Below are 15,449 nucleotides of genomic sequence, written 5' to 3' on the forward strand. Positions count from 1 at the left end.
TAAGCTCTTTCTTACATTTTTGCTTAAGATGTTCTAGACTTGCCTCTTTTTTTGTTACTATTAGTAAACTTCATTGTTCCACACTTACTCTTCCTTTAGGTTCATTCTGGAGTTATTCTCAACTCTTCCTCTCCCCATAGTTTTCCTGGCCCTCAAACCCAATTAATTAACAAGCCTACTCTATTTTTTACTTAGTCTGTTAGACTTTATCACTTCTTGGATTTTAATTCACGCACTTACTACATCAGGGCTATACTCAAAAGAAATGCCTTTGTTAATGATAAGAAAATATTATTGTTATTATATAATTACCATTATATTATAAAATAATATAGCTATTATAGAATAATAGCTGCCATTAAGTACACATCATAAGCAATCAGTTTTCTCAGTACTTAATATCAATTATCTCATTTAATCGTCACAACAACGTCATGAAGTAGATACTATTATTTTCTCTGTTAGAGGTAAGAAAAGGATGCAGCAGAAAGGATAAACAATCAACTCAAGGTCACACAAGCTAGTAAAAGCTGAACTGAGATTTGAATCCTAAAAGTTTGACTCTAGAGCCAGTGCAGCAAATCACTGTGCCATACCACCTATGCTCTTCCTTCCCTGCCCCCAATATTGTTCTAAAATTAATGATTTTATCTATTCAGGGTAACCCTGGCCGGCCAGGTCTCAATGGAATGAAAGGAGATCCTGGTCTCCCTGGTGTTCCAGGATTTCCAGGTATTTGAAGGGATGTTTTGCAGTTTCCCCCTTTACATTAAATTCCTCTGGGAGAAGACACACAGTTCCTGATCTGGCTGGGTAAAAGCTATGGCCCTGTTGCTTTGCTGTGCAATTGTACCTTCTTTGTAGGCATGAAAGGACCCAGTGGAGTACCTGGTTCAACTGGCCCTGAGGGGGATCCAGGACTTATTGGCCCACCAGGTAAGACTTATTTCTGGAGCTGGTTATACCTGATACTTAAATTCATTGAAGAATTTGAAAGTTTGCATTCTGCCTTTCAGCTGAAACTTTCAGAGTCTCAGTCCCCAACAACTGAGGGGAAATAGGCAGGACTTTCCCTCTTCTTATTATATTAATCTCTCAAGCTCTCTGTTTCAATAATGTAATACCAAGAACAAACCTTTTAAATTTAAGGTAGATACAGGACCAACAAGAATGCTTCATTGAGGGTTTTTTTTGTTTTTTTTTTTTACCTTTTATACTAACTTTCCCATATTCAATAGAACAGATCACAAGAGCAAGTCTCATAGGTATGTTTCTATATTTTTAATATGAAAATAGTTCCTTTTGCTGAGAGACTTACAGGCATTTCCTATAAACTATGAAACAGGGTATCTACTAAATTCCTCTACTAGTTAGTTCAGTGGCTCCCTTGACAAATTCAACAAACAAGATCTGCAAATGACATTAGAATCAGAATGGATTCATCAGGAAACAGAACTGTCTTCCCTTGACACCAGTGTTCACAGATTTGCAATCATGCTTCAAGGCTTGAAAATAGGGACTATATGCCTAATTTGTCCATAGACCCTAATCTATGGACAAATAAGACCCTAAGAAATTATTTATTTTTTTTCAGCTCTTTGGGGGAAATAAAGGTAATTTTCCCAAACAGATTTCTGTTGGACATAGTAAATTCCAGTACATATAACTCATTTCTCTCAAACCAATTCTTATTCCGATCTGAGGTTTATGTTGGCATTCATTCTTTCCAACCTTTCTCTTCCCTACCTTCAACTTTATGTATTTTGCCTCTTAGGTCCCCCTGGATTACCTGGTCCTTCAGGTCAGAGTATTGTAATCAAAGGAGATGCTGGCCCACCAGGGATTCCAGGCCAGCCTGGATTAAAAGGTTTACAAGGACTCCCAGGACCTCAGGGTTTACCAGGTACCTTTGTAGATCATCTTTTTCAAGCCTTATGTATTTACAAACATTTCCCTCATTCTCCTTTCACTTGTCAGAGTTTGTCTCTGACGACAGGAGTCTCATCAGCTAGTAGAATACTACACTACCATGGCTTGCACTTTTTTTTTGAACCTTTCTTGAAAGGTTCATTTCTCATGCCCTAATTTCTTTTAGGCCGAGTCCAATTTCTTCTCGCTCATCTGGCTATCCTAATTGAATGATTAGGTTAATGTTTTTAAAATCTCTATAATGAAATTCATATGCATTTAAGATCTGATGCTTTCTCTGTCCCAACCACCAGAAGGATAGAAGGCTGATTTGATGGGCTGTTAGTTTCCACGCTGTTAGTCTCCACATATGATTTTTAAACTAAATCCTGTGTAGTTGGCCAGTTCACTCTATACTTGCAGCCAACTGTGATTCTAAAAGAAAACTAGAAACTAACTTCAGTCTTTCCAGTTTATTAGTGGCTTAACAGCAGTCTTTTCATAAATGAAATATACCAGGCAGCAACAGCCTTGCCTTTTGTTGGGATATATAACAAAAGTTGGGCCTTGTGCTATGTCTTGTACTGAAGGCAAGGAGAACACAACTGCCATATTATAGAATTTTCCACAGAGGCAAATGGATTGTTTAAAATTAAACCTAAATCCTTGTCTGCATCTTTTCATCCTGGACTTGAACTATTCTTTCATTTATCTGAATTAAAGACAAAACCAGATTATGAATTCAGTGCCACTCATGGATGTCAAGTGTCCTAGCTCTATCTGGATGTGGATTTATTCTACACACATTTGAAAACCCTACTGCTTTCTCCTATAGGTCCAATTGGCCCTCCAGGAGATCCTGGACGCAATGGACTCCCTGGCTTTGATGGTGCAGGAGGACGCAAAGGAGACCCAGGTTTGCCAGGCCAGCCAGGTGAGACAAGTAAAACACTGCTGCTGATAGTAGTTTTTAAGTCTGGGAGACCTCTGGACATATCCCTCCAACTGGAACTGTGAAAGCCTCCTGAGAAAGCACAGCTAGCTGGGGAGTCTGTTGCTTGGGAAAAATACGATGACACAGCTTTGCCAGTATAAGAGAAACACAGGAAGGCTGTTTTCATTTTAAATGTTTTTACAGCCCTAGAAAGTCAGTTTTTCCTCAAAATGAGGATTTTTCAGGTATTCATTGTACTTAACTGTTCTGACAATTTTCAGTGTTTTTACAACTGTAGATAATGTAAATATAACTCTAAATAACAAATGTAAAGGTTTGTGTTGGTAAAACAAACAAACAAAAAAAAAACAGCAGTAGCAGCAAAGCAGATTGGTGCTATGTTGCTCCTAGAACCAACACCTGCCATTTCATTAACTGTCTTTCTAGGGAAGAAGCAAGTCAGTGTCACCTTCATCACATACAGGCATTGCTGTGACATTTCCCCCAAGTGAAAATCTATACACACAGTGGCCAAAGGCCTCTATATAGAGAATTTTTAAAAAATAAGCTCAAATCGAGTGGCCAAATAGAGAAGAGAAACCAGTGACAGATTGAAATTAGACATTTTAAAAAGTTTCCTCAGAGTACCCTGCCTATTCTCTAAACAAGAATGTATGCCTGAGAATAATTGCCTAGACAGATTCAAAGGAAAATGTTTTCAGCACTGAAGCTGGCAGACTGACAGCAACCACACCCTTCCTTTCTAAGTGATGAACTGGACAGCAGACTGAGATTTTGTCATTGGGTTTGGACTCCTTTAGTACAGTGAGAGACTAGATAACATACAAATTCCCCAAATGGGCGTCACTTCTTCCCATCTAGTGTTCCATTCACTCAGTATTTATTTAGTGCCTAATGTCATCAGCCAATTACAGAAGGGAAAAAAAAAATTAATCTCTTTGAGGACAGGGACCATGTTTTGTTTGTCTCCAAATCTGTGATATCTGACAATGCCTGTGTAGACATTCTATAAATATTGACTAAATTAACTAATCAAACGAGGTCATGATGTTTTGTCAATAGCCATAATAGTGAATCAGAGCTCACTTAATTTTGTATACTGATGGCTTTTTGGAAAATAGGTACTCGTGGCTTGGATGGTCCCCCCGGGCCAGATGGATTGCAGGGTCCTCCAGGTCCCCCTGGAACCTCTTCTATCGCCCATGGGTTTCTCATCACACGTCACAGCCAGACAACAGATGCTCCACAATGCCCACAGGGAACCATCCAGGTGTATGAAGGCTTTTCTCTCCTGTATGTACAAGGAAATAAAAGAGCTCATGGTCAAGACTTGGGTGAGATAATCAACATCTTATTTCTTACTATGCATTTCTATTTTGTTTTGAAAATCTTGTTAGGTTCTAGAGTAACCTTGGACAAAGTGCATCTCTCTATTCTTTCACTCACAGTCAGTCAGTCAGCCGTGTCTGACTCTTTTGCAAACCCATAGACTGCAGCCTGCCAGCCTCCTCTGTCTGTGGAATTTTCCAGGCACGAATACTGGAATGGGTAGCCGTTTCTTTCTCCAAGGGATCTTCCTGACCCAGGGATCAAACCCCAGTCTCCTGCATTGCAGGCAGATTCTTTACCATCTGAGCCACCTTATGTAGAATCTTTTTCTAATTTTACAATTGACAAATCTTCATTGTAAATATACTCTTATCTTTTAGATAATGTTCTCTACTTTTTCTCCTTTCAGTCCATTCTCTCTTTACTGTGAGAATCTAACTTCTACCCATAATCAAGCTTATAAATGTTAACTCCTAATCTAGTAAGTGAACAGGAAGCATTAAAAGTTTTTGAACATCATGAAATTCACAAATGTAATGCAAAGAAAAAATAGGATCTCTTACCTACTATGTCCCTATAACTTTTCAAAATGTGTGTATTTGGTCAATCAAGGGCTGTCATAGTATGTATTCAGATGCAGAGGCTATAAACTAGACCTGACTCAAGTACAGCTTAGGCCTCAGCCATGGGAACATCATGATAATACCCAATATTTCAAGTGTGATACAGGATTGCAGGGTCTCTGCCAGGGCTCATTCAGGGATCAAATTGGAGATATCTTGATGCCTAGGCAAAGAATAAAAATAAGAAGTTTGATGTTAAAGAAACAGTCACCTCACTAAATACATACATAGTCTGTGCTGAATTAGTGAAAGGACTATGGTGTATAAAAAAGATGGTAGTGGTGGAGGAAACAGACAATACTGAAAATGTTCTGTCTGAAAAAAACAAAATGCATACCCAGAATCATTAGTGTATTAAAAATTTATAGTTTCAAAATATGAGAGTATTGAGAGTTCATGAGATCACCCTATCTTTGAATGCTTGGAGACTATAACCAGAATTCTGCATCACTGTAGGTAGCCTACAGCATAAATGCAACCAAACACCCATGTTCTCATCATTGTAGACCTTCCTTTTATGCACATCTTCCTAGTCTCTCTTCTTTCTGAGACCCAGAGATATTTCCATCCCTGTCCCTAACTAGTAATGTTAGTTTTATTTTTAATTTATAATTAAAAAGCACTTTCAGGGACTTCCCTGGTGGTCCAGTGGGAAGGACTCTGCACTTCAACTGCAGGGGGCAAGGGTTTAGTCCCTGGTCAGGGAACTGAGATCCCACAAATCATGTGGTATAGCCAAAAAGAAAAGCACTTTCAAAAAAAAAGAAATAAAAGCACTTTCATATTCATTAGACATTTGATTTTCAAAACTAAAATAATCAAGAAAGTTATAGGGCAAGTATTGTATTTATACACACACACACACACACACACACAAACTGGCTAATAGGGCAAGTATTGTATTTATACACACACACACACACACACACACAAACTGGCTAAGAGGTTAAGTGACCTGACCTATTCAATGCCACAATGGACTGCCAGGGAAGTCTCTGAAAGTGTTTTTTAATTATAAATTAATTTAAAAATAAAACTAGCATTACTAATTAGAGACAGGGATGGAAATATCTCTGGTCTCAGAATCACAAAAGAATATATATGTATGCATATTTATATATATTCTTTCTATTATGATGCATCTCAGGATACTGAATATGGTTCCCTGTGCTATACAATAGGAACTTGTTTATCCATTCAGTATGTAACGGTTTGCATTTATTGACCCCAGACCCCCATTCCATCCCTCCCCGAACCCCTGCCCTGCTGGGCATCCACCGGTCTGTTCTCTGTGTCTGTGAATCTGTTTCTGTTTTGAAGATAGGTTTGTTTGTAACACCTACCAATTGCAAACCCATCCATTTTTCAATTATGTCAGTTTTCTCATTTGCTCTCACATGACTTCGAGTCATTCACCTCTCTGAGCTATTTTTTTTTCTCTGAAAAAAGTATAAATTAGGCTAAATCAATGATTTTCCACTTGGGGAAATTTTGAAAAGATTCCTAGGTCCATTCCTAAACTATAATATAAAAATTCCCAATGATTCTGACAATCCACCAATTTTAAGAATTATTGATCTTTTATCAATCATCTTCAGCCTGAGATAAACTTACTCCATTGGATACATGAGGAGTTTCCAATGTATAATTTTAATGGTATTAGTTTATAAATCCTCAACTTTCATATGTACTTTCTCCTAAAGTTGAACTGCCTGTGTATATGCTTTAGATAATCTCTTTTCCTATATCCTCTTTCTCTACCACCCATCTCCTGTTTTATAAAAGACTCATACCATGGCATATTGCCTTGAAACATAAAAACCTCTAAGAGACAAATTCAGAGGAACAATTCAAAATAATGGCTTTGTTAAAGTATCTGTTAACTCAGGTTCTATAATTCACTTCTAATCCATCTCATTAGAAAATGCATTTCTAATAAAAATTTAATTTTTAGTCAGTATCAAAATTTATAATAACCTATTTTTGATCACTGTGAATTAATAATAATTATGATGATCATTCAAAATAATATGTAACGTGTAAAGCCTTAGGGTCACAGAAAATGAGTTCAAATTATTTAAAATTCTTGTTTCAGAGAATATGATTGGATCCTCAGTAAAAGACATTGAATAATAAAAAAAATACATTAGGATAAAACTGTGTGAGAGAAATGGAATGGAAATACAATGCGAAAGGAGCATTGTATAATTTCCCATTGTTAAATATGAGTTTCTGTACTTTTAAAAAGGTTTATTGTTTTAGGTTTCAAATAATTACATTGGATACATTTAAAAGAGTGATGTCAAAGTTTGCTTTTAAATATAAATATTCACAAAACACTGGAAATGACAGCTGGTAATGTTGAAATGTGGTTTGCAAAATTCCAGACTCCAGTATTACCAAGTATAGAAGGGTGGGTTTGGGTCCAAGAGACAATAATATCTTAATAACTGGCACAGCATCAATTTAAACTTCTGATGAAAAATTTGAGGTGTCAGCTTAAAAATGTGAGGGAGATACATCGTTTTTCATCATTCTTTATGAGTAAATGAGAAAAGAAAAGCCTGATCGCAGGTAGAGATATTATTGTCCTTACCAGCTCAGAAATTTCAACGCTCTAGTTCATTTCTTTTTTCCTCCCCTCGCATCTTTCTTTCCTTTCTCCCTCATTTATTTTTCCCCCTTGTATTATTTACATCCAAACCTGTCCATGGTTGCTGTACATATTAGTCAGCACTACAATTGTCCCTAGGCTTAAAGATATGGGGAACCCACATAAGACACATACTAGGGATGTCTTAGAGGAAGGGAGGGCATACTGGAGAGGAAATTGTGTTATCATATTATAAGGACTAAGTGTGTGCCCTTCATTTTTGCATAATAAATTACTCAATATTCTCCATAAGGCACCACTGTTTATAAGACGCATCACTGGTTTAAAAACAGTGTTGGGGAATATATAATGAGCTAGCACAATAAATGTCTACATAAGTTGTAAGATATATCCTGATTTTAGAAATGTTAAAATATGAGTAAATGTACATCTTTTAATTGAAGAATTAAAGTGTAGTTATCATCTAGAAAATGAAAGTGTTCGTCACAGTCATGTCAGACTCTTTGTGACCCATGGATTATCGTCCACCAGTCTCCTCTGTCCATGGAATTCTCCAGGCAAGAATACTGGGGTGCGTTGCCATTTCCTTCTCCAGGGGATCTTCCTGACCCAGGTATCAAACATGGATCTCCTGCATTGCAGGCAGACTCTTTACTGATTGAGTCACCAGAGAAGACCTGGTTATCATCTAAGAAATAGGGAAAAGTTCCTCTTTGAAAGGTTGTTTGTTAGTATGTTAGAAGAAACTAATTATCATGACACTTTTCCTTTTTCTCCGTAATTCTTCCCAGGAACAGCCGGCAGCTGCCTTCGTCGTTTCAGTACCATGCCTTTCATGTTCTGCAACATCAATAATGTTTGCAACTTTGCTTCAAGAAATGATTATTCTTACTGGCTCTCCACCCCAGAGCCCATGCCAATGAGCATGGAACCCCTGAAGGGGCAGAGCATCCAGCCATTCATTAGTCGGTGAGACATGGGTACCGTTGACATTTGCTGATATCCAGTTAGTTTAGCTAGTTAGATATGAGTCCAAAGATAATGATCTGACCATATTCCTCTCAGTTTAGGTAGAACAGAGGAACTTTATAATGTTCAGTATGTAGTTCGATCCATATTTATTGGGGATCTTCTTTTGACCAGGACCAGTGATATACTAGTGTAATATCACCAAAAAAAAAAAAACAACCCTCACAATCTAGTCATTAGGCAAGTATACATAAATTAATATGTATCAGGCTTGGGCTCAATGCAGCAGTAAATCTAATAAAGTATTATGAAAGTATTAGGAAAGGGATATTTAATTCCAACTGGAGAAATCTGAGATATGGAAGAAATGTGTTTTGAACTGCTTAGCCCTTTAAGGATGTAAAGGATTTGAGACAGGCATTTATAATGGAGAAGAGCATTCTAGGTAGAGAAAATGGGAATGGATTTGTAGACTGATGTGTCTAGAATATACTACTAGTGTCCAAAGGGTGCAGAGGGAGAAGAGATTGGAAAGTTAATTTGGACCCAGTCAGTAGAAGCCTTTCAGTGTCAGGTTTTAGTTTGAAATTTATTTGGTATATAATGGGGACCTCTGCAGTTTTTGAGCTACATTTCAGGGAAGATTACAGAAGCATAAATGTGTAACATGATTCCAGAGGGGATAATCCAGAGGTAAGAGACCAGATAGATTAAGCTTATTGCTATAGTCCTTGTAGGAGTGGTTTGGAACTCTCAGTGGGGTACATGTATCACATTAATAGAATAAATAAGATTTGGCAGTTGATTAGTTATGGGAAGGAAACGTGATAGCTGAGACTTGGAGCATGAGTATCTAAGAGGAGGGAGGTACTGTTAATAAAGATTTCCTAGAATGTTACCACATTACAACCCCGGGTAAAACTCTACCTCCTAAGCATATTAGGTATTGCCATTTTCATTTTGATCATGACCCAATTGATCTAGGAGTCTAGTAACCATAAAGGATGAATCACTGGAAACTTTAGTTTCTTTGACATTAAATATAAAGGTTAAGCCTAGTTCAGCCACTCTTAATAGCAAATTCATAGAGCCCTTTTCAATATATTTGCTACAATCCTTTGGGAATTCATTTTTATAACAAATGAAATAAAACTATCTTTATTCACAGGTGACATGATAGTCTACATAGAAAATCTTACCCTTTCCTTCACAAATCTATAAAATATTTTCTAATACTAACAAGTGAGTCTATTAAAGTTGCAGGATATATAACAATTATATTCCTATGATAGAAAAATTATTTGCAATTGCCATCCAAACGTGAAATACCTGGAATAAGATGAACAAAAGCTGTACAATGTTTGTAAACTAAAAATCTACAAAACACCGAGAAAATTTTTTTAAAAGAGCCAAGTAACTTAAATTTAAATTAAAAAAAAAAAAGAGCTAAGTAACTATAGAGATATACTATGTTCAGGGAATGCAGTATGCAATATTTTTGACATGTCAATTCTGCCCAAATTGATCCACAGATTCAGTATAATCCTTATTAAAATTCTATAAGGTTTTTATATTTCCTGTAGAAATTGGCAAGCTGATAATAAAAGTTATATGGAAAAGCAAAGGGCATAGAGGAGCCCAAAAAATTTTGATAAGGAAGAACAGAGTCAAAGGATTCACATTTCCTGACAGTGTGAATTACTACAAAACTACAGTAATTAAGATAGTATGAAATTGGTGTTAGGAGAGGCATATAGACTAACATAAAAAACAGGGAATTCAAAAATAGATCCAAATTCATATCATTAACAGATGAGTACAAAACAGGTATTCAGATAATTTTATAAAGAAAGGATACTCTTTTCAACAAATGGTGCTGAAACTATTGGATAACCATATGCAGTGAATAAATAAAAAAGATCCATAACCTCATACCTTACATATATACAAAAATCAACTTTAAATGGATCATAGGCCTAAAGGTAAAACCAAAACTATGTAAGTTTTCAAGGAGAGGGTAAGGTAAAATCTTACGAGTTTAGTAAAGATCTCCTAGACAGGGACAAGAAGAATAAATCATAAAAAATGATAAATAGGGCTTCTTCTGGGAATTCATTTCTGTGCATGTGATTTTTTTTTTTAACAGTCCCAATTCTTTGGAGTAAAAGATCTCCTAAAGGCATTCCCTATTTGGTAGATAAAGTTTGCCAAATTGGTTTAGTCATATTTCAAAAGGTCCCGTCTTGCTCTTTATTAAAGATTTGGTAGACTTAGCTGCACTGTACTTGATTTTATAGACAAGTACCCAGACACCGCATCTCCAAGTGCCTTGGTACTTGTCCAGTATTCTGTTTATGTTGTACTTCTAAGGAGATAGCCAAATGGTTAATAAATATCCCTTGGGCCAAAAATAATGGGCAGGGATTAAGAAAGTGTCTTGTTTCTTGTCTTCTTCAGTTTACCAGACATTGTTCTTAGCACAGTTTCAGTAGTACTGAATGTCTACCCTCAAGTTGGACACTTTGACAGCAAGTAGTATGTGCAATACACCAAGCCAAAGTCTTGCAGCAGTTATGACATTGACTATTGCAAGTATGAATACAAGTTTAGGGCAGGATAGAAAATGAAAGTGCCATAGCAGTGGTTCTGTAGTTTCTTAAAAAAAAGAAAAAAAAACTTACAGGTTTCATTTATAACTTTATTATGTATATTGGGAGGCTGGGCTTATGCAAAAGCAGTCCTCAAAGTACATTTCTCTCCTCTTTTTTCTGAGCACCGTAGACCCCTTGATGGGATTTTATAACAGGAAGGCTTCCAAAGAAGAGGGACTGCTATTTCCTGTGTGCTCCCTCTGTAGATTGTGTTCCTTCTGCCTTTCCCTTACCAGATGTGCAGTATGTGAAGCTCCGGCCGTGGTGATTGCAGTCCACAGTCAGACCATCCAGATTCCCCGTTGTCCTCAGGGATGGGATTCTCTCTGGATTGGTTATTCCTTCATGATGGTATGAATCACTCTTCCTTGGCTTTGTCATCCTAGCCGACTGTCCACCATATCTACATTTCTTCCTAGTATGAGGAATCCCTGTCATTTGAGCCTAGTATAGCTTCTATCCAAGCACTATGTTCCCTTTCATACATTTGCTGGAACAGATGTTCACAATCTACCTGTTTGTTTTGTTGAGAACCTTTGTGTGGATACTGTTCTCTTAACTTTGGCTCTATTTACTTCACTGGATTTGAATATTTGGCCAAGGTCAGCACTTATCTTTGGATACTCACTAAGGTTCATGGGTATTGTGGCACCTTTTCCCTTGTCTTTTCTAGCACACAAGTGCAGGGGCAGAGGGCTCAGGCCAAGCCCTGGCCTCCCCTGGTTCCTGCTTAGAAGAGTTTCGTTCAGCTCCCTTCATTGAGTGTCATGGGCGGGGGACCTGCAACTATTACGCCAACTCCTACAGCTTTTGGCTGGCGACTGTAGATGTGGCAGACATGTTCAGGTAAGGTGCTTATGGCTTCAGTGTAGGTCTTAAGCCTCCTTCAGAGGTGCTGGAGGAAGAGAGAGGCAGTTTTGAATGGTTTATACCCAAAAAATGTTAGAAATTTAGAGGACCATGTCCTTTATTCTTGCTTGTTCTCCTCATATAACAGACTCAGGTCAGAAAAACATACTTGACTAATAATAGGTGTATGTGATTTGAGATGTCATGATGATAATTCTTTAAAAGCAAAACAGAGCAAGAAAAGATTGTGTGACCTTCTCAGTAACCCATGAGCAACTGTTTGACTAGACTGAAGCCACCCTAGAAACTGAAGTAATCTGTGTTGCTTCCCCAGTCCAGTAGTCTCTTTCCCAGGTTGTTTTCAAGGCTTTCATCCAAGTATTTGAATGAGTAAGGCCACCTGTAATACATGTGCCTGCAGGGGACTTTATTCTATTGGGTTTTTTTTATTTCTATTTTTATATGTTGCTTCTTTTGAGTTATTAACATTTTTCTTATGTATTATCTTTCTGTAACCGTTATGTGTTATGTATTATCATCTATTCATCATCAATTGCCCCACGTTCTAGGACTGTTAGAAAAATGTATAAGAGAAAGAGAGCGAGAGACAAATAGACGAGGATGAGAGTGGTGGGGAGGAGAATCACTAAGATACCTATGACCACTAATGGCTCTTAGGCCATACCAGTCATTGCACTAGATTGCATTGCTCAAAAGTTAACCATAAAGTCAACTACTTAAACACAATAGAATGTTAAAGTATGAATTGAACCAATAATAGAATTAAAATACCAGAAAAGGCTAATTTGATAGTCTTGTGTTTTATTTCCCAGCAAACCTCAATCAGAAACGCTGAAAGCAGGAGACTTGAGGACACGTATTAGCCGATGTCAAGTGTGCATGAAGAGGACATAACATTTTGAAGAATTCTTTGTGTGTTTTTAAATGTGATATAGATATAGATATATATATATATATATATACATATATATATATAAAATTCCCAGGATGCAATGTCTCACTCTCCCCAATTTTACCACTGCTGCCGCCCATGGTGCTACTATATATGACCAAGAGAACAGCTGACTAGTAAATCATGAAGATTCAGATGTACCTCAGCAATGTGCCAGAGCAAGGTCTCTATTTTTCTATGAATGAAATGAGGAAATGAATTTACTTTTTGGGTCCAGGATGACTTTCTCCAAGGATTATAAGATGAAGATTATATATTTTGCCCAGTAACTAAAATGGCACGTTAAAAATTCAATTAAGAGAAGAATCATACTGAGTAAAATAAAAGACTGCAGTTTGGGGGAAGAATTATTTTTCATGGTGCTACTAATCCTACTGTATCCCAGTTTTTTAATATAAAAGTGTTAAGCTTATTTTGCTCTGTAAGTAAAGAATGTGTATATTGTGTAAACAGCCTTTTAGTGCAAAATGTTGAGTCATTTAGAGGTGACCTGACATGAATCACTTTTACAGAAAACTTAGGAAAACCTAGAATACAGACAGCAAGATTTTATATCCAGGTTGATCAAAGTGAGAGTTTATATTCTTGTATCAAGTCACTACTGAGAGTAAATTTGAGTTTTTTCCCCTAAGTTCTCATTTGACTTTTTTTAAAAAGGTCATTTTTAGTCACTTTAATCAGAATTTTAAATGTACATGTTACATACCAAATTATAATATCTAATGATGCAACTTCTCTTTTGCTGTATTCTCCAAGACACTCAACACTAGACACCCCCAGCTTTGATGTTTCTTACCTCTTGATTTTGCCTCATCCCTGACTGGGCAAATTCTCCCATATAATTTTGTGAAACAAAAACATTTAAAAAGTTGACGATTTTCTTCCCTGTGCTTTTTACGTAAGAATTATTCTCCTGTGGTCTCTGCTTGTTCAAGAACTGGGAAGACAATACTTAGTTTGTCTTCTCTCTTCAATTACAAAGCCAACTGATATTTCTTACTGTTTTATTTTAAACACTATTATAGTCATAGAACACCTTATTTCCCTAGCTGTCATCTTCTCACTAAATGTTTTTAACTCACCAATATCAATTTAATTAAAGATATCATATGTTAAGGATGATTTGTTGTGTATCTCTTCAGCCTATGTGTAAAAATACTGCTCATTTACAGATAGACCACACTTCTGCACATCACCAAGTAGTCACTCTTCTCAGAGAACCATTTATAACAGTTCAAAAGCAAAAGAGGTTTCTGCAGACTTTGATCACTCTCATACCTGATAGGAGACTTACCAGCTGAGCCACCAGGGAAGCCCAATAGGAGACATAGTAAAGCACTTTTTCCAGTGAAGAGAACAACACATTGGGAAGTATTTTGAGGTGATAAATTTATTAACATTGTGTTGATGGCTAAGAAAGGAAGCAGAACTACTTTTCATTTGGGGAATTCATTAATAGTATTTAAAGCGGATTAGTGAGTTAATATTCCTATTGATTAAGAATGAACACATGTAGGTCTCTAAAATAGTCGTAGACTTGCCTCTATAATAAAATGTGTGTTACAGTTAAGATATGAAACAAGCAAAGGATTTTGAGAAGTTTAGGCCCTAATGTGAGCTCATGCTCTAAGCTCTAAAGCTTAGAGCCTATAGTGGTAAAATTTAGGTTCTAAACAATGGTAGATAATACTGCTGATTTCCAGTAATGCTGTTGATTTCAAGGCTAATCAATTGCAAATTCTAGCTTTATTTGTCCGTGAGCTACACACATGAAAACAGTAATGGGTTATTGTAAGTGAAATTCCATATTACATTCTATGCATTTTTCTATATGCTATACACGTGAAGGTTGCTCCTTGAGTTATACCTGCAAGCACAGATTCCAGAGATTTTGCTGTTTGTAGCTTTCTCTTTCATATTTAGCTGACTGAAAATCTTGGCTCAAAAAGAACCTCCTAGATTTTAATAGTAGCATGTATAGCTGGTCTTTGTGTTTCTTGAATGCCCTAACTATTCCCAACCCTGTTTTGTTGTTTAAAGTACATGAACCCAATCCCTTCCAGAACCTTAATGCTGTTAACTCACCCTTGCCACTGAATATTCAGATTATTCTGATGTAACTGCTCTAGTAGTTACCTATAGTGAGTTTTACAGTCAAACAGTTAATGGTTTTCCCACATAGGCAGGCAATGAATAAACTCTTCTACTTAATGAGATATAGTTATTACATGTAGCAACCAAGTGAGATTATGTGTGTGTGTGTGTGTGTATGTGTGTGTGTGTGTGTGTGTATGTGTATGCCACGTTGCTATCACACTGATCACTTCCAAGCTTCCAAAGTGTTTTACTGGACACCTTGTGGATTGTATAGTGTCTTTTTTCACCTGGCCAAATTTGAAAAGCACTTTCTTATGGTGCTAGTGAGGTTCTTTGCTTCAACTGACATGTATAATCAAAAACTCACTGGTCATGCCAAGTCATCAGAAGTTTATTCATATGTTAATCACAAGAGGGCACTATAGCCTATAAAAATAAATCAACATGGAAATAACTCAGCATGTATTTGTTGAGCTCATTG

General features: G+C 36.7%; 1 protein-coding gene across 1 annotated transcript in view; it reads left to right on the plus strand.

The window, feature by feature from the left end:
* Positions 1-13,975, plus strand: part of COL4A5 (collagen type IV alpha 5 chain) — a 253,055-nt gene extending 239,080 nt beyond the window's left edge. The window contains exons 43-51 of the mRNA XM_055564762.1: positions 660-732; positions 865-936; positions 1,775-1,903; positions 2,744-2,842; positions 3,985-4,197; positions 8,221-8,398; positions 11,286-11,400; positions 11,723-11,895; positions 12,732-13,975. Coding sequence (XP_055420737.1) covers positions 660-732; positions 865-936; positions 1,775-1,903; positions 2,744-2,842; positions 3,985-4,197; positions 8,221-8,398; positions 11,286-11,400; positions 11,723-11,895; positions 12,732-12,813 — 1,134 coding nt within the window. The 3' untranslated portion in view covers positions 12,814-13,975. The remainder of the gene's footprint in view (positions 1-659; positions 733-864; positions 937-1,774; positions 1,904-2,743; positions 2,843-3,984; positions 4,198-8,220; positions 8,399-11,285; positions 11,401-11,722; positions 11,896-12,731) is intronic.
* Positions 13,976-15,449: the final 1,474 nt, after the last annotated feature.

Source organism: Bubalus kerabau, chromosome X (genome assembly GCF_029407905.1).
Source record: "Bubalus kerabau isolate K-KA32 ecotype Philippines breed swamp buffalo chromosome X, PCC_UOA_SB_1v2, whole genome shotgun sequence".
NCBI classification, from domain to species: Eukaryota; Metazoa; Chordata; class Mammalia; order Artiodactyla; family Bovidae; genus Bubalus; species Bubalus kerabau.